This window comes from Erpetoichthys calabaricus, chromosome 10, assembly GCF_900747795.2.
Source record: "Erpetoichthys calabaricus chromosome 10, fErpCal1.3, whole genome shotgun sequence".
NCBI lineage: Eukaryota > Metazoa > Chordata > Cladistia > Polypteriformes > Polypteridae > Erpetoichthys > Erpetoichthys calabaricus.
The window spans coordinates 160287003-160307598 of NC_041403.2; the positions used below are offsets into that span (position 1 = coordinate 160287003).

Here is a 20596-nt window from a genome sequence, read left to right on the forward strand (position 1 = left end):
ACCTGCATATATACCCCTTCAGTAATCATGGCAGAAATAATCAGATGACAGAAATACTGTACAAAAAGATATGTGTGTGTGTGTATATATATAATATAATATATATATATATATATATATATATATATATATATATATATATATATATATATATATATATATATAGTACTGTGCAAAAGTTTTAGGCAGGTGTGAAAAAATGCTGTAAACAAAGAATGCTTTCAAAAATGGAAGTGTTGAAATTAAATTATTATCAATCAACAAAATGCAGTGAATGAACAAAAGAGAAATCTAAATCAAATCAATATTTGGTGTGACCACCCTTTGCCTTCAAAACAGCATCAATTCTTCTAGGTACACTTGCACACAGTTTTTGAAGGAACTCGGCTGGTAGGTTGTTCCAAACATCTTGGAGAACTAACCACAGATCTTCTGTGGATGTAGGCTTCCTCACATCCTTCTGTCTCTTCATGTAATCCCAGACACACTCGATGATGTTGAGATCAGGGCTCTGTGGGGGCCATACCATCACTTCCAGGACTTCTTGTTCTTCTTTACGCTGAAGATAGTTCTTAATGACTTTGGCTGTATGTTTGGGGTCGTTGTCCTGCTGCAGAATAAATTTGGGGCCAATCATGCGCCTCCCTGATGGTAGCGCATGATGGATAAGTATCTGCCTGTATTTCTCAGCATTGAGAACACCATTAATCCTGACCAAATCTCCAACTCCATTTGCAGAAATGCATCCCCAAACGTTCAAGGAACTTCCACCATGCTTCACTGTTGCCTGCAGACACTCATTATTGTACCGCTCTCCAGTCCTTCAACAAACAAACTGCCTTCTGCTACAGCCAAATATTTCAAATTTTGACTCATCAGTCCAGAGCACCTGCTGCCATTTTTCTGCACCCCAGTTCCTATGTTTTTGTGCATACTTGAGTCGCTTGGTCTTGTTTCCACGTCGGAGGTATGGCTTTTTGACTGCAACTCTTCCATGAAGACCACTTCTGGCCAGACGTCTCTGGACAGTAGATGGGTGTATCTGGGTCCCACTAGTTTCTGCCAGTTCTGAGCTGATGGCACTGCTGGACATCTTCCGATTTCAAAGAGTAATCAGCTTGATGTGTCTTTCATCTGCTGCACTAAGTTTCCTTGGCCGACCACTGCGTCTACGATCCTCAGCGTTGCCCGTTTCTTTGTGCTTCTTCAAAAGAACTTGAACAGCACATCTTGAAACCCCAGTCTGCTTTGAAATCGATGGTCTGGGAGAGACCTTGCTGATGCAGTAGAACTACCTTGTGTCTTGTTGCTGTGCTCAATCTTGCCATGACATGAAACTGTCTTCCATTACCTCACCTTGGTAGCAGAGTTTGGCTGTTCCTCACCCAGTTTGAAGCCTCTTACACAGCTGTTTCTGTTTCAGTTAATGACTGTGTTTCAACCTACGTGTGACATTGATGATCATTAGCACCTGTTTGGTAGAATTGGTTGATCAGACACCTGACTAGAATCCTACAAAATCCCTGACTTTGTGCAAGTGGACCTATAAGAATTGATGCTGGTTTGAAGGCAAAAGGTAGGAACACCAAATATTGATTTGATTTAGATTTTACTTTTGTTCGCTCACTTTGCATTTTGTAAATTGATAACAATAAACAATCGTTGTTTATATTTCTGAAAGCATTCTTTGTTTACAGCATTTTTTCACACCTGCCTAAAACTTTTGCACAGTATAGGAAAGATCGCATTAGCGCAAACAAAAGGAAATTATTACTCGGTGAAATAACAGAACAGCAAAAAGAAATCGAATATATTGTTCGGATTTAAACTTTAAGTCGGAGACTTGTAGATCATCTAATTCATGTTGCCAGTGAGAATTAAGATTCCAAAAATGTTGGCGTGGTATGAAGTCCCGTGAGACGGAGATTTTTAACATGAGATTCTTTCAAGTCACACCATACTTACAAGTATTTTCAAACAAGACCACGGTCATCTAACCTTAGTCCTGTGAATGCTTTTGGGAGACACGCTTCCTGCGCTCTCAGCTCTTATTAATTTTATCAGGACAATAATTTTGTACATTCAAGATGACACATGAACGACAAATCAATGAAGAAAGAACATGGACAAACATTAGAAAAAGTTGTTCTATTTATTAGAGCGAAAGAAACGATATTCATTCAGGCAGATATACATTGTGTTGTCACGATGTAAGTCCAAACACAGAATCAAAATTCAATGTGATCTTGAGAAGAAAAGTTAATTCCAAAAATTGTTTTTACAAATGTTTTAAAGTAAAAGTGAAAATAATGCATATTTAACAATTTCCATGAAAGTAAGAATCTCTTTAAATTGTATATCAGGGAAATCAAACCCGGGGGGTGGCGAGTGAAGCAAGCATGGGACAGAACCCCCTAGTACAAAATATATTTAACTTGCTTTAAAATGCAGCTTTCACTCCCAATGTACAAAATAATATAATCATTCATTTATTAGGTACACCTTGCTATTACCAGGTTGGACCCCCTTTTGCCTTCAGAACTGCTGTAATTTTTCATAGCACAGGTTCAACAAGGTGCTGGAAACATTCCTTGGAGATTTTGGTCCATATTGACTGACATGATAGCATCATGCACTTGCTGCAGATTTGTTGCCTGCACATCAATGATGTGAATCTCCCGTTCCACCACAGCCCAAAGGTGCTCTACTAGATTGAGATTTGGTGACTGTGGACGCCATTTGAATCCAGTGAACTCATTGTCATGTTCAAGAACAATCACCTTACCTCCCCATTGTGATGCCTGGTTGAACTTCAGCAGGTCGTCTTGACAATGTCAACATGTGGAAATGCATTGAGTTGCTGCCTTGTGATTGGCTGGTTAGATATTTATGTTAATAATCAGTTGAACAGGTATACCTAATAAAGAGGCCGGGTGGGAGTGTGTTTATGTATGTATATATGTGTATAATATAATATATTTATCTTACTTGCTTTAAAATGCTGCTTTCACTCCCAGTATACAATGTAGTATAATCATTTAGACATATACAAGGGGGCTCCACCCCCTGCTCGCTTTGCTCGCCTACCCCTGGCGTTGGGTATCCTGAAATACATTAGTCAAGCTCGTTCGTTTTGGAGCAGTACCCGCTTTGCCCGTGGCATTTCAGACGCACGTTGTAGGCGCCTGCGTTCATTGATTTTATCCAGGCGGGCTCGTGTTTGTATAACCGTCAGTCGAGGTCGTTCGTTTTGAACCCGTTCCTGCTTTGTTTCCGCAGTGTCAGACGCGCGTTGTAGGCGCCTGCGTTCATTGATCTTATCCAGGCAGGCTCGTGTTTGTATCGTTGAGCTGTATTGTGTTTGAATTTGGTGTAAAGCGTTCAGCGGTTTGTACAATCCCAAGCAGTACATTATTCCTAACTTCACTCCGCAGTAGTGCCACTCACAATATGGCGGTGACGCCTGTGCCTTCACTCCGCAGTAGTGCCACTCACATTATGGCGGTGACGCCTGCGCTTTGTGGACCTGTGGGGCCTCCGTAGCCTCTCACGGTTGACTCTGGGGTGCAGCACAGAATCCTCTTTTGTGTGTGGCTGTGTCGTTAGGCGTTAGCTATGGGCGCGTTGTTGCTTCATTTCTCATTCACGTTAGTTGAGCTCTTTCGTTCTTGGGCCGTGACTCCTTCATTCGCGGTGGATAAGACTTCGCTTGAGGTGTATGAGACGCGCGCCTGCGCAGTACATCTCATGGTCCCATCACCGTGTACCTGCGTCCATATCCGGTTTATTCTCGGTTAGTAATATGGATATCCAGGCCAAAGAGAGCTCATTGGAGCAGTACGATCATCGTCCAGTCTGACTGTACACCCAGTTCGACAGAGAGCAGGAGCCATTCTTTTTGCAGACCGCTTCTGGAAAATCCCTCACCATTAAATACTCACACATTTTGCATATTCAGTGAGCTTTTTATGAAACTAGCTATCTGAGGCTCTATTCTCTATGGACTGTGCTCTTCTAAGACCCAAATAACATTGTTTTTCCTGTCTGTGCACAGTGCATCTGCCCTAATCACTCATGGCTTCTGCCAGAAAGTGATGAATCAGGCCTGAATTGATGGGTCGGGCCTGCTTTAATCAACCAAGATCACTGCCTGAAAGAACCGTCCTTACTTCAGCATCATTAGTCTCACAAATCATAATTATCAAGTAGTTATTTTTCAATTCTAGTTACCAATGGCAAAATGAAAATTTGCCCCCAGGGGCTTTGGATAAATAGGACTTAATGGAAGATAAGGGGGGAGACACGGCACGTGACGCTGAAAGACGATCGAGTGAATAGTGCATCAGTAGCGGTGGCTGGTTTCAGTGAAATGTTACTTTACAAGGAGTTTCCCTTGTGCCGTATCGGGGGGGTGGGGGTGGCAATTCTTGTGAACATATGGCTGTGGATCATTCATTGTTAAATAAACATGCCCGTTATCGGGCACTACTCTTATTTGGTGTCTCAGTCTTTTCGTGTTGGTGCTAGTTACAGCAGTATTCATGATGTTGCAAAGTGGCAGCAATTGTGTGCAGCTTATCGCAACATCCTACCTTATTATGTTTTCCTTCTTCTTCTCTTCTACATTAAATGTTAGTATTTTTATTATCTTTGTGATGAAGCCTTAGTATTGGTATAAGAAAACCATGAAACATCCTTACTAGTGTTCTAAAATGGTGACGTCATTCATTCATTCATTCTCAGACGTGACCTTCTACTCCTTGTTGGCCGTGAGTATAGGACACATCATAATTACCTCTCATGTTCCACTCTCTGGTATGATAGACTCTTATCCTAGTCAGACTTTTAGTGCAAATTCCGAGAAGCTTGATAAATATGGGCCCTGGCCTCTGACTCGGACACCCCAGGACATTAACATTGTTGTTTGTAAGCCATTCTTTTGTAGCATTAGCTTCATGCTTGGCTTCCGTGTCTTGCTTGGACGACAAATCTTCTCCCAAGCTATAGAGTTCTGCCTATCCATGTCCATTATTTAGAGTTTGTTTTTACACATAACACCTTTCCTATAACCACTGCCATAATGCTCTGAACCCTTTAGAATTTGATGTTATGTTCAGGAGTAGTGGCCCTCGTATTTTCAACTGTACTCCATCATCAGGATTGGCTCACCTGATCATGCATTTCCCTTTTTGTTTTAGATACTCGCCTGGTTTGAAGAAGGAGAGGGGACCATCACAGCCTTTGTTGAGCCATTTGTCATCCTCCTTATCCTAATCGCCAATGCTATAGTTGGTGTCTGGCAGGTAAGGCAGAAGCTTCCATGGCTGTTTTTAGGGAATGTGGATGTTGTCTGAATGGGTCTACCGAGCAGATGGACTATTCTGTTTTGTTGCAGGAGCGCAATGCTGAAAATGCCATTGAAGCACTAAAGGAGTATGAACCGGAGATGGGAAAGGTGTACCGGCAGGACAAGAAGAGTGTCCAACGGGTGAAGGCCAGGGACATAGTACCTGGGGACATAGTCGAAGTAGCAGGTAATTTGACCTTTTGTATGAACTGCCAGAGAAAGATGGCTACTGCTGAAAGGTTTGGTTGGTTAATGAGTTTTGATATGGCTTCACATGGTTGTGAGAGGTCACCCCACATTTAAGAGGCACACCATTCATTTTTGCTTTTGTACCCTTTAATGCCAAAAGGGCCCATACATTTTACCTCTCTGGCATAAAGTAGAAGATGAATGTATTTCGTAACATTCAGGTGCATTGTAGGCTTAGTTGACCAATTTGTTGTCTATTCGAATCCACCTAAAAATGCATGAATGGCAGGTACTCCAAGCAATTCAGCTATGTTATGCCAGCAGGCACCAGATTTAAGAAAGCGATTAGAAGAAACAAACAAACTGAGGGTCAGAACCAGGAGAACAACTATCGGTAACCAAGTTCACAAAATCGAAGTTGGAAGGATTGCAGAAAGATCACAAACCAGAAAAACAGAACAAAGATAATGTTCAAAATAGTTTGAAGGTTTTAAGAATCTGTGTAGTCAGATGGGGAAGCAAATTCCTAGATGACCTTTTATCCTGTTGCATCATAATTGACAGGTCAGGTCCTCTAAGGACCCGCCCACTCTGGGACGGTCCCAGCAATAGGAATCAACAATAGCACTGTCCAAATGGCAGCGATATAATAGGCTAAATCACAAATTAAATTTATACTGAAACTATACTTCAAAAATAAATGAACCCAATGAATACCTTAGGGTATAAAACCCTCCTATTCAGAATAGGAGTCCCTGACATGCTATATTTTTCAACAAAACCCCATTACTTTCCAAAAGTTATTATTGCCATCCACACATTGGGTGCAATTTACAGTCAGTTTTTTAGAGCTGTAATGTCAGGAATAGGTTTTTAGTGGTCCTGTTCTGTTTTGTTGATTTACCACTCATTTTGGAGGATTGCCTTGCCCTACAATTCAAATCGGTTGTAAACTTTGACTCTGACCATACTTTTGATTTTTTTGTTATTGCATGCAACCTTTAGGCCACCGTCATTGTGTCGCCATCATTAGGATAGCATCCGTGTGTCTATAGATGCATCCTTGAAGGTTGTGACTGTTTGGTAATGATACGACGGAATAAAACTTCATCTTAAGTTCACTTTCTCATCCGAGTTTACGGATATCGAAACCCTTTTTCCCTCGCAGACTTTTTCTAAACCAAAATCTTGCCTGTGATCTTTCTGGTACTGACCTCTGCCTGTGTTTTTTTTACTTTGATTTTTTTGCTCCATAACCTCTCATCTATGAGATCTATCATCAAAATGTTCGATCTCAGGTTTTCAATGGATGTCGACGTTTTAGGGTACCCTGATATTGAAAATATCAATATCTCTATGATCGGTGTGTGTGTGTCTCTCTCTCTGTATGTCAGTTTCTTTAGGATGGTCTAGAGCTAAAGTGGATGGATGGAAAAATACCAAACTCAAAACTTAGGCCTGTTATGAGATGACGATGTGCTGATTAGTTTTGAGCCAAATTGTGCAAGAGAAAGAGGCCCTCTAGAGGAACCCTCAAATACTGTAATTCTGCAATTAATTATGAATTCTTCTCCTCAATTGCTATCGTAATGACCTATTTTATGATCAGAAAAATCCATGTCATAGCAGTAAATACAGAGTGAGCCAAAATGAAGTGCCACAGTTTTCAGTTGGCAACATGCCTTGGTCTGGTGCATACCGTGCTCTTGCTGTTGAAGTGTTCAACAACGAATCCATCATCACTACGCAACACGCCTTACGAACGCACTTCAGCATTCCTCCTAATGGCGATGTCGCAAATCAGGAAACAGTTCTTCAAGTCTCAAAACCTTGAAGCCCTCAAGGACGCTATTCACCATGAAATTGCCACTATTCGCCACGTAATCATCGCTATTCCCCTTGAAATGGCCGAACGAGTCATGCGAGCGTTCAGAAATCGTCTCGAAGAGTGTATCGCTAATGATGGCCACCACCTTGAAGACATCATTTTTAAAACACAAGTGAAAAGAATCTATTTTGTATACCCTTTCTTGTGTTGGAATGAAATTTATTTTATTTTGTAGCGTTTTTGTAGAATAAACGTTTGAAATGTGGTACTTCTTTTTGGCTCAGCCTGTAATTACTGAAAGGCTATAGAATAGTTTGGGTAACTTGGTTCCGACAGCTCAAGGCCTACTGATGCTCACGTACAAATTTTTTGCTCTCTCATTTCAGTATTGATGTTAGTACAGCTTGATCCCCTGGTTTTGGAATATGAGTACGCTTTTTCTCTTGGTCACATTCTCTTTATTTGATAACTCAAGTAGCACCACAACTAAGGACGTTGTAGCCTGTACTGTTTAAGAAACTTTCTTGCCACCTTAACATCCACTTTCAAAATGGCTTTCCTTACAGTTGGTGACAAGGTTCCAGCTGACATTCGCATCACCTCCATTCGATCAACTACTCTGAGGGTGGATCAGTCCATCCTTACTGGAGAATCGGTGTCGGTCATCAAGCACACAGACCCGGTGCCAGACCCAAGAGCTGTAAACCAGGATAAGAAGAACATGCTATTCTCTGTAAGTAATTTGTGACTTGTCACTTGAAATGCTGCTCTCTTTGTCTTCCCAATCCTGCTCAATGTTTTCTGTCATTTCTGGGCACAGGGTACCAACATCTCTGCAGGGAAAGCAATTGGGGTGGCGATAGCTACTGGCGTACAGACAGAAATTGGGAAGATTCGTGATGAGATGGTGGCAACTGAACCAGAACGCACACCGTTGCAGCAGAAGCTCGATGAATTTGGGGAACAGCTGTCCAAGGTGAGGTTTATGCTTTTTCTTTTGGTCACATTCTCATTATTTGATAGCTCAACTAGCAGCACAACTAAGGACTTTGTAGCCTGGACAATTTAAGAAACTTTTTCTGGCCATCACATCTTTATATATAATCTTCATTTGGATCTTGATCTTTGTTTGTCCGCGAATTCACTGCCGTGTGTGGTGTTCCTGCTGTGTTCAGTAAAGGGCAGTAGTGATGGGGGAGGATCGTTGGATGAGGTTGGAGTGTGGTGATTAAAGAGGATTGAACTAAAGGAGACTACGTGCTGTTTGTACTGGCTGAATACACAACACCTTGGTTGTTACTTTTGTTTACAAACACTGTCGATAGCACTTTTTGTGTTTAGATCTGGCGTCGACACCTGCTTCGTTGTCGAGACTGTGGTTTTTTGTGTTTCTATCGACCGTCATTGGCAGCACTTTGTCCAAATCGAATGTTCACCCACTTCTTGGAGTCGGCAGTCAGAGTATATAAGTCGGGCACACTTCTGTGATTTTCCATCAGTCGTCGTTTGGAGTTCAAGAAAGAAGCATTGGTTCTTCCTTACTCTTTGGATTGCCACAAATCAACCTGCGAGATTGGAGAAAGGTTGAGAAGAGATCGTGAGAGGGAACGACAGCGTCATGAAAACGAGACGAACTGTGAACGGAGAGAAGCAGAAATGCTCCTCCACCACCACCACATCATTACTATTCGGACAGTGATTCCGAGTAGTCCGTTCCTATCGAATCAATGTCCAAGGGTTTTGTTTTGTAATTTTGTTTCCCTTATAAAAAATCATAATGCTGTGCGATGAAGGGCCCAGTTCACGACTGGCAGCTGCGTTTAAACAGGGAGCCCTTCACAGACAACTTTAATACGCGCAACGTAGTTGGGCGCACATGGCTAGTACTATCATAAAAGCTAAAAGGTGGCCCGAGGTTAAGCCAGGCTAGTCATTCTGAATTACTGAACTGGACTGAATGTCCAATAAATTGAATGACAGTTGTCAGAAACTCCACACAGAGCCATAGCAAGGTTTGGGGCAGCCACCCATATAATTGGTATCCTGGCTGCTTAATCGTGAATGTATTACTGATGTGCACAAAATCAAGTCCAAAACAGAACTGAGGGAATAAGGAAAAGGAGGAGGCTTTTAAAGGGGAAGACAGGAAGTGAAGTCAGAGGGACCGGGCTCATAAGGGTCTTCAGCCAAAGGCTCGAGGCTGAACGTGACATCAAAGGGGCCGGAGCCGACAAGGTCTTCCTCCATAGGCTCGGACCCGGAAGTGACATCAACAGGGCCAGGTGGAATCTCCCGTGGATGGTCTGCAGGAAAGCGAGAAAAAGAATCCATGCACTCTGCCGCATCCCGGTCCGACTCGGAATTGCCCTCACTCAAGTCCTTTAGCTGCCTCCCATGCGCACGTGTGTGACACAGTGTTTCTTGGAGTAGTTGTTGAGTGTGGAATTCCTTGGTATAGTCGGGCGTGGCGGGTGATGGGGGATCCAAAGTCTTGTCGCTATTTTTGACACATGGATTCCACATAGCAGAGGTTAGAGCTGTTGTTTCACTAATCTGAGTTCAAAAACGGGCCTGGTCATTCTCTTTGTGGAGTTTGCATAACTTTCCCTTGTTTTAGAGACATTTTTCTCCACGTACTTGGGTTTTCCCCCCCACATCCTTAAGATAATTATGATTGTAAACTGGCCTGATAAAATTTAAAAGTGGGCATGTGTGTGAAATTGTCCAGTGCCCTTGATAAACTGTGAATTTTTAACACCCTGAATTGAGTAAGTGAATTTCCCCTTGGGATTAATAAAGTATCCTTCCTATCTATCTATCTATCTATCTATCTATCTATCTATCTATCTATCTATCTATCTATCTATCTATCTGTCTGTCTGTCTGTCTGTCTGTCTGTCTGTCTGTCTGTCTGTCTGTCTGTCTGTCTGTCTGTCTGTCTGTCTGTCTGTCTGTCTGTCTGTCTGTCTGTCTGTCTGTCTGTGTTGTAATAACCCCGGACCTCTCGTCACCAGACACGGTCACCCAGATGCCTTTTCCCCCCCGTCGGCTGGCAGGGAGAAAACCCGGGCACCTACCTGTCTGCTTCGGCGACGTGGTTGTCATTTTCATATCTACTGTTGAAATTTTATTAATTTGTATTTTTTCTCTCAAAATATTCAATCAACTTTTCTTAACATTATCGATAGGTCTGCCATTCTTTCCATCATTGGCAGAACAGATAGCATAAGCCTACTGTCTTACTGTCCTTTCATACTTACAGGAGTTTGAATCAATCCTCTGTAATTTATTTGCACTTTTCCTTTTTTCAAAGTGACCAGTGCTAAAAAAATCAATTTGATTCTCTGTACCATTAACAATGAATCAAAAGTCAACAATGCGTTTGGTATGTCAAAACATAAAAAAATACATTCTATCTTAAATCTCAGTTTTCGAGTTGACCTACAATAAAATTACATTGTCATTGACTTACTTTTCAGCGTACTGTTAACAGAATGTTAACATTACATTTTCCATGTCAAAGATTTAAAAGAACAAAATAATTTTCAGTCAGGGTAAGGCTACCATACATCTTCTTTGGCAGTTTCCTCAGACTCATAGCAGGCAAAATAAAGCAACGTCGTTTATTCAGATTTTTCTTCCTGACAGAGCTTGGGCATTTTTGTAAAGAGAAATGGATTTAAAAAAAAATAGCTTTGTGTGCAGATTCATGGCTGTCAAAGTTGTCAAAATATACTATATACTGACCTGACGGCAATAAATATTTCTATAATCAACTATTTTGTATTTTATATTTGTAATTAATTTAGATTACCTGGTAGAGATCTGTATTCATGCTGATATTATAAAGCGTGTTTTTCTGTTTACAGGTGTGCAAAAAAGCGCAAATTACATCCACTGTGATTCAATGTTGTAGAACAATAAAACAAAAAACATCCAAGAAGGTGCAGACTTTTTATAGACCTTGTAGATTAATGGTCATGAGGTCACTGGAAACGGGTGTGTGGCGCTCCCGATATCTTTGCAAAAGGACGAAGGTCCAAGTGTTTAGAGTCCTGGTGCTTCCTGTCTTGTTGTATGGCTGTGAGACATGGACGCTATCCAGTGACCTGAGACGAAGACTGAACTCCTTCGGTACTGTGTCTCTTCGGAAAATTTTTGGGTACCACTGGTTTGACTTTGTGTTGTTCACAAAGTCCTGATTGAGGCACATTACCTGCATTGTGAGGGAGCGTCAGTTACAGCACTACAGCTATGTGGCACAATACCCAGAGGGTGGTCCAGTTTGCAGGATCCTCATTGCTAAGGGCCCAAGTGGTTGGACCAGGCCAAAGGGTTGCCCACATAACACCTGGCTGTGGCAGAGAGAAGGTCATTTCGGGAGGGTGGGACTGGGCCACGTGTCCTGGGATCCCAAGCTGTTTCATCATGTGGTGGGGTGTGGCAACGCGCTGTACCAGTGCATGCCCCCTGACTTGACTTGTAGATTAATATTAAAACTCTTTGGATGAACTCAAATTGAAAATATGTGTGTGTGTGCCTTGCAAAAGTATTCATCCCCCTCGGTGTTTGTCCTGTTCTGTCACATTACTACCTGGAATTCAAATGGATATTGCTGGGGTTGGCACCATTTGATTTACACAACATGCCTTCCACTTTTGAAGGGTTCAAAATATTTTTTATTGTGACACAAACAATAATTAAGACAAAAAAAAAAACGAAATTCTGAGTGTGCACAGGTGTTCACCCCCCAAACGCAGTACTTTGTAGAGCCCCCCCTTTTGCTACAATTCCAGCTGCAAGTCTCTTGTTGAATGTTTCGATTAGCTTAGCACACCTCGCCACTGGGATTTTTCACCCATTCCTCTGGGCCAAACTGCTCCGACTCCTTTGTGTCTGGTGGGCAGCGTTGGTGCACAGCCATCTTCAAGTCATGCAACGAATTCCCGATTGGATTGAGGTCTGGGCTTTGATGTGGCCGTTCTAAGACATTGCAGTGTTTCCCTTTAAACCTCTCCAGTGTAGCTTTAGCAGTACGTTAAGGGTCATTGTCCAGCCTGATAGTGAACTTTTGTCCAAGTCTCAAATTTCTGGCAGACTCAAAACAGGTTTTCCTAATGAATTGCCCTGTTTTTAGTGCCATCCAACTTTCCTTCAATCCTGGCCAGAATGAAAAACCTCCCCACAGTATGATGTTGCCACCACCATGCTCTACTGTGGGAATGGTGTTCTCGGGGTGATGGGAAGTGTTTAGTTTGCACCACACATGGCATTTACCATGAAAGCTAAAACATTTGACTTTAGTCCCATCTGACCAGAGAATCTTCTTCCATGTGTTTGGAGAGTGCTGTTGGGCAAACTCCATACATGTATTCTTATTTTTTATTTAAGCAATGATGTTTTTCTGGCCACTCATCAAAAAAGCTCTCCTCCATGGAGTGTCTGGCTTAAAGTGGTCCTTTGGACCGATACTCCCATCTTCGCTGTGGATCTTTGCTCAGTGTTATCCTTGGTGTTGGTGTGGCATCTCTGATGAATGCTCTCCTGGTCCGACCTGTGAGTTTTTGGTGGGCAGCCTTCTCTTGTCAGGTTTGCAGTGGTGCCATATTCTTTTCATTTTCTTATAATGGATTCAATGTTGCTCCATGGGATATTCAAAGTTTGGGATTGTGAAAGAAACAACAAGACAAGGTTAGAGTTTTGGGGAACCTTGCAGCCAACCCCATATAATTCACCAATAAATTGAAAGAAAACGTGTGTTATAACGGAAAAAGTGAGTCGTCTCAACATTCGTCATAGGTAGACTGACTAAGATGGCATCTTCTCCGAATTTAAGGCATTCTGGGACAAAGTGGCAGGTCCGGGTGGGCGACCTCCGTAAGTGACGTCAGATGGAACAGTGCCGATCATCCTTTCTGTGGAAGGGGGAAGAAGCAGGGTCGTTAGTACACAGTGCCACCTCCTGTCTCCGTCACCCAGGCCTTCAAGCTGTTTTCCATGCATAACCATATATAACCCAACCCCGATCTCTACTTCTCCACAGCTTTGTCACTGGCCTGTTTTTGGAGTTCTCCTTGGTTCTTCATGTTGCTTGCTTAGTGGTGTTGCAGAGTCAGGGGGCCTAATGGAACAGACATCATGTGACAGATCATGTGACACTTTCAACTAATTATGTCACTTCTGAAGTCAATTGATCTTATTTAGGAGTTTCCTGGAGAAGGAAATGAATACATATGCCCTCACAACATTTCCGTTTTTGTTTTTTTTGTATACACAAGGTGTTTTGTTGTGATTCCACTTCAACGATTTGGACCATATCAGTAAGTCCACTACGTAAAATCCAAATGAAAATCCATTTTAATTCCAGATTGTAATCCGTCAAAACAGGACAAATGGCACGGGGGGGTTTATGGTGAATACTTTCGCAAGGCTCTGTACCTGTCCTGTGACCCAACTGCTATGAATGTTAGCAGTTGTCCCGTGGCGGCGCACTTGGAAGGTGCCTTGGGAGGGTGTTCTCTGTGCAGAGCACTATCAAAAATCCCAGGGGTGCCAGTTCAGTCCCCACCTCAACCTCACAGTGCACTCAGCTAGTTACTTAAGCTGCCAGTGCTGCAGCGGTAAAAAAAAAAAAAAAGAATGGATTAGATGGTAGCTATGCGTAAAGTGGCTTGGGATGGCTTTTACTATAAAAAGGCAGAGTTTAAAATAAAGCACCTCGGGATCGTGTAGAATGACACAGTATAAATACAAATTCTGTTGCCTTTTGCATTCTTTTTCCTTCAGATTGTTTCTCCTTAATTTATAACTCATTTTCGATTGTTCTTTTTCTTCTTTAAACTGCTCACATTTAGGGTTCATCACGGCGGATCATCCGTCTCCATCTATCCCTGTCTTTGACATCACTTTCTACCACACAGACTGCCTTCATGCCCTCCCTCACCACATCCGTAAACTTCCTCTTTGGCCTCACTGTTTTCCTCTTGCCTGGCAGTTCCATCCTCAACATTCTTTTCCCGATGTACCCAAGGCCAGCGTCGCCATTAAGGCAAATTAGGCATTCGCCTAGAGCGCAGTTCGTAAGTGGGGAGATGGGACCCACCTGACGGGTTAGCTACCAAACGGTCTGTTGGCGCACTAATAAGCTTGGCCTAGGGCACATAATAACTAAGCACCGCCACTGAGTGTACCCCTCGCCCAAACCATCTCAGTTCAGCGCCTCTCACTTTATTTTGCCTTCAGTTGATGGTTTGTTTGGAAGTTATAAAGATACGGTAATTGTAACATGAAGTGTGATTGGATGTTGAGTTGTACCAGATAAGAAAATATTTTTTATTTGTATTCCTCTGTAACATACTGTTTTTTCAAGATCTTCACCAGGTGAAGTAAAAGTGCTCACCTGAGTCGCTGCCACAGGCCATCCAGTAAACCTCAGATCAAAATCCTCTTACCCTTCTGCATTATCTCAGCCCTTAGAAGTTCTCTTTTCCGTACCTCCATCTTGTTCCAGGTCATTTCCATAATCTGTGTGGCTGTCTGGGCCATTAACATTGGGCACTTCAGCGACCCAGTTCATGGCGGTTCTTGGCTACGTGGTGCGGTCTACTACTTCAAGATTGCAGTGGCTCTTGCTGTGGCTGCCATTCCAGAAGGTATTGTTCAATAACTTACATCTTGGTTGGTCATTTACCATATCATACCACAGATGATCTCACTTTTCCACCCTTTTATTTTGTAGGCCTTCCTGCTGTGATCACCACTTGCCTTGCGCTGGGAACTCGGCGGATGGCTCGTAAAAATGCCATTGTGCGTAGCCTGCCGTCAGTAGAAACCCTGGGCTGCACCTCTGTGATCTGCTCTGACAAAACGGGCACGTTAACCACAAACCAAATGTCTGTCTGTCGGGTAAGTAGGGCACATTCCTCTCTGGGCTGATATCATGAAACTAGAGAACTTGTCAATGTCCTGACCCTCTCCCAATAACTCTTCAAGTTGTCAAGCTTGGATCACAAAGTTGCACAGGAGAGTACAGCAGGCTTTCCAAGGAGTAGAAACTTTATTGCTGTTCTGGCAGATACAAACACAAGTCTCTTTCAGAGGGGATCTGGCCTCACAAGGAACAGCTGTCAAACTTGACGCATCGGCCCGACTCTTGTTCCAAAGAACACAAAGTCCTCTTCATCACGGGGGTACAGCGGCTCAGTATTAGCGGCCGGAGCAGAGGGAGTCTGGGGAAAGAGAAACGGGAGAGTCAGACCTCAAGATGGCCGCGGCTCGTTTTTTTAAATGTTCGAAGCCCGTGCAGCAAGCCGGTCGCTAATCCCACAAAGAGAAGCTGTAAGACCGTTTGCTTCCCATTGAAAAACTGTTTAAGAGGGGGTTTCTGAAGGGGCTGCCGCTTCCCCCTGCAGCAGCGGTCACTAAGTGTAAGATCTAGGTGTTGCATGTTTTTAATGTCCAACTCTACGTGCCTCTGACCCTGTTTTCTATTTCTGCTTACAGATGTTTGTAGTGGAAAATGTCGTGGGAGATTTCTGTGCTCTGAGTGAGTTCACTGTGACTGGATCGACTTACTCTCCAGAAGGTGAAGTGTAAGTATCCACTTGATTTCACATGCGTCACAACCGACAAGTCAGGTGTATGGTGGCTTCAGAAAGTAATCCGCCCCCTTCACTTTCTGCATACAATATTATTATTTCAGTTTTAAGGGACAAATTTGCCATTTTTTACCCATCAGGCTGCACTCAATAACTTGCGATGGTAAATGTGCTTTCCAACAGTTTGCAAATTTATTAAAAATCAAAAAAACTGAAATCTCTGCTTGCTTTAGTTCACCTTGAGATGTGTCTAGAACTTGAATGGACATGGACCTTTATACTAAAAAGGAACTAAAAATTCACACTGCAGGTCAGGAGTCAAAAATAAGCCATGAAGTCCAAGGAACTTTCTGTAGATCTCCACAATCAAACTGTGCTGAGGCATAGATCACGGCAAGGGGATCAAACCATTTCTAAAGCTTTGAATGTTCCCAGGAGCACAGTGGCCTCAAGAATTATGAAATAGAAGAAGTTTGGAAGCACTCTTCATAGAGTTCATCATCTGGCCAAATTGAGTCCCCAGAGAAGAAAGGCCTTGGTGAGAGGTGACCAAGAACCCAATGGTTAATTTTAACAGAGCTTCAGAGGTCCTCTACTCAGATGGGAGAACCTGTCAAAAGGGCAACCATCTCAGCATCACTCCATTTATCAGGTGTTTATGGAACAGTGAGTAGACGGAAAGCATTCTTCAGTAAAAACTGAGCATGAGGGGAAAGATTCTATGGTCTGATGTAACCAAAATTAAACTCTTCTGGCTGAAGTCCAAGCACTATGTATGGCAAACACTAGGCAGTGGTCATCACTGTATTATCATGATATTCCACTCTACTTACCCTTTACCTATTTTCTTCAGGGATAAGTGTACTCACTGGGTTTGTTACTGGATTGGTCTACTGTTGTTCCTTACGATTAACACGCACATACATAGATATACACATACACTCCGACCCCTACTGAATGACCTATGTACAGCCAGTTATTCGTTAGCACTTTAACCCACACGAGTGCTGCATGATTAACACATTCACAGTCTATTTTTCTCCAGTACTTCAACGTCTTAGATATATCTCGGACCTAAATATTACTTTTGGTCTGCAAGAATATACTCAAACATAGAAAGCCTCAACATCCTTGGTTAAAGGCCATTTATCAACCAATGAATGTCTTACTTAAACGCACTGTTCATTATTGGACAGAGCATTAAACCCTGTAGGTCAGATCATATGGCACTTCCTTACTACTCCAGGTGCTCTAAAATTTTACCTTATTACTTCAGTCACTCTACATAAGAAGACAAAGTATAGAAGTTAAAAGCAACATGGTATTTATTAAAGAACAATAATACTAGTAGAAAAAATCCTAAAATGTGGATAGATTTATTTATTTAATTATTTATTATAGCCATATACAGTAAATGTAATGAATTATTATTATAATTATTATTATTATTTAGAATATATATATATATATATATGTGTATATATATATATATATATGTGTATATATATATAATGTATACATATATAGTAACAGATAGACTGGCCACAGACAGACACAACATCAAATGTCCACAACACACGTGTTTATTTACAAAGTGTAGAAAACTGGTTCCACCAACATATACACGACTACTCAGTCCAGTTCCTCTCTTTGGCCGCCTCCACTCCTTTCTCGCACGCTCCGTCATCCTCCTCCCAACTCCGGCTCCTTGAATGGAGTGAGGCGGCCCCTTTTATAACGCCCCGGACGTGCTCCAGGTGCTCTGAGATGGTCTTCCGGCAGCACTTCCTGGTGTGGCGGAAGTGCTGTCCTCCAGGGCTCGGGAACCATCCAGCCACCCCCTGGGGTTGGCCACGGACCCCCATAGGGTTGAGCTTCCCAGCTCCATATCCGTGGTCCTTGATGGAATTCAGGGGGGCTGCCCTCTTGTGCCCAGGGGAGATATTGCCCCTCTCCCGGTCCTGCCCTGCACCAGGCGTCCCGGTGGGGCAAGGTCCCTCGTCATGTGCCCCACCCCCAGCTGAAGCCCTTAGGGCAAAGCAGCCTGTCCCACGAGGGCTGGTTTCTGTCTTGTGAGGGGGTTGGTACATTGGAGTCCACGGGTTTCTCCTGCAAAAGAACAGAAAGGTCCAGAGACAGTGTGTGTGTGTGTGAGTGTGTATATATATATATATATATATATATATACTGTATATATATATAGTCTTTACAAAAAGCTTATGAAAATTTTAAAGATGTCGCAGTGTGGTATTGATTTAGCAATCGATATTCATGAAATGCTTTAGCTGACAATCAGATGAAAATGATTGCACGTCTCTCGTCCTCTTCTGACATCACTCTGTCTTCGCTGTTTCTTGTTCTTCTTCTTCATAATATTCTTCTTCTGACGATGCCTTTCAGATGAGGCATATCTTATACAGTATATAAACGTCTACATGTGGAAGTGTGTGTGTCTGTCTGTCCGGCCCAGATGTGCGAGGCTACAGCATGAAACTCAAAGAAAACAACTCTGTCGCCAAAGTGAAACCGCTGTGAAAAGAGGGAAACTCGCTTAGCCACTAATACACAAGCGAGACGAGCACATCGACAAAACAAAACCTCAGAGAAGAGAGAAGCTCACTTAGCCATTGATAGACAACGGAGGCGAGCATGTCGGCAAAACGAAACCGCCAAGGAAAGAGAACCTCGCTTAGCCACTAATACACAACCAATGTATCAGAATCCATGGTTTCTAGGAGCCTGGGCTTTTTGCAGCACAGGCTTACACAGCTAGTTTATCATAAGATTCCACGTGGCATGTCTTCCTTTCCCAGGCTATAAACCAATTTAGTCCTAGGTGGCCATCTCTTCAAGGGTCATGAAATAATCAATACAGCTTGAGGAATCTCCTGAATTTTCTGCTCCCGTTGAAACAGATGTTACTGTTACTAATACTGGTACAATTCAGGAAAGAAGGCAGAACATCAAAGCATCCTGCTTAAGTGTTACATATACCCTGCCCATTTCAGCAAAATATTTCTATTTAAAGTGATATAATTTGTTAACTGTCCTTGTAAGATTAAGTTCATTTTTGTTTGTATGAGCAAAAAATAAAATATAACTTTTAAAATCCACAACACTACAATCACCTGACTAATACCATCCCTACAGTGAAGTATGGTGGTGGCAGCATCATGCTTTGGAGATGCTTCTTTGCAGCAGGGACAGGGAGAATGGTCAGAATTGAGGAAAGGGTGACTAGAGACAAATACCGAGATATTCTTAAAGAAAACCTGCTCTAGATTGCTCACAAACCTCAGACTGGGGTGACAATTCACCGTTCAGCACAACAATGAGCCGAAGCATTCAGCCAGGTAGATAGATAGATAGATAGATAGATAGATAGATAGATAGATAGATAGATAGATAGATACTTTATTAATCCCAATGGTATTCAGCCACACTGTCCCTGAGTGGCCCTGCCAAAACACCATCCAATCTAATGGAGCCTAATATCATCTGCCATAAAGAATAGGGCAAATTGCCGATATCCAGTTGTGCAAAGTTTTGTGGAGACTTTACCCAGAAGACTCAATGATGGAATGGCTGCCAAACTGGGTTTTTCTACAAAGTACTGAATCAATAAAGGAAACATTTCAGTTTTTGATTTTTAATATCTTTCTGCAAACATCTTTTCAGTTTGCCCTTATGGGGTACTGAGTGAAGGGCAGAACGGTAAATGTAGAAATCTGGATTCACTATGCCATCGAATTTCAAGGGAAGCTCATGGTGCTCACGGACATCCATTCAGATTGTTATCCCAGTGTGTGTTGTGGTTTCTGGACTTTAGAGGCTTTCTGAAGCCTAAGGAGGTACAACAAGCTGTGTGATTTATGGGGGCTAAGAAGAAAATGTAAAGAGGACAGCTTATTTTTAAATGGCCAATTTAGGCCACGAGATCCGTAGGGGTTTTTTTGAAATAATTGCTCTATCCCCAGGACGCCTCCTGACATTCATGTTGAAACTATGAGGTCAATCTGAGTTTTTTGCAATTTATACCATACTGTGCATAAGGTCCATTCATCCTACTTCTTTACTTTTCAGGCAAATGAGGAGCTGAAGTTTAGTGCACTTAAAGGACAAGTTTGGTACCTTTTGAAGTCAAACGTATTTCTTCACAGACGTGGTATAAATGCATTTGTCGCGCAAAACTGTGTTCTAATGTTAAGCGTTTTCTATAAATTAAAAATATATCTTTTCTTCACTGGCGCTTTATGAACACTTAGCATTGCACACCACAGGTCTTAAAGTGGAAACAAATAAATGGCAGTGCTGTCTGTTTTAGTCTGCCTGTCAGTCATCATCCTGATGCCGTCCAAATTTATTCTTAATGAAGCTTTCGCAGTGGCAGCTTTGACCACACTATTATACGTATATTACAAGGGCAATGGAGGGCTGCCCCTTGGAGTTTTGCAAATATATTCTAAATATATTGTGAGGATGCTGGTCTTGGCACATCCATGTTTTATTAGATGGGCAACCTGTTAACACTTGGAGATTTTGATATTCTTCAGTTATCCCCTTGCCCTGATCTTTGCCTCACCACAACCTGAAATCATAACCTGGTAACTTATAGTGTCAGTGATATGGTGAATT

At 42.3% G+C, this 20596-nt stretch overlaps 1 protein-coding gene across 1 annotated transcript in view; it reads left to right on the plus strand.

The window, feature by feature from the left end:
• The window catches only part of si:dkey-28b4.8 (sarcoplasmic/endoplasmic reticulum calcium ATPase 2), a 67202-nt gene that overhangs the window by 14880 nt on the left and 31726 nt on the right, over positions 1–20596 (plus strand). The window contains exons 5-11 of the mRNA XM_028812270.2: positions 5199–5303; positions 5396–5534; positions 7931–8097; positions 8185–8340; positions 14875–15016; positions 15103–15269; positions 15867–15955. Coding sequence (XP_028668103.1) covers positions 5199–5303; positions 5396–5534; positions 7931–8097; positions 8185–8340; positions 14875–15016; positions 15103–15269; positions 15867–15955 — 965 coding nt within the window. The remainder of the gene's footprint in view (positions 1–5198; positions 5304–5395; positions 5535–7930; positions 8098–8184; positions 8341–14874; positions 15017–15102; positions 15270–15866; positions 15956–20596) is intronic.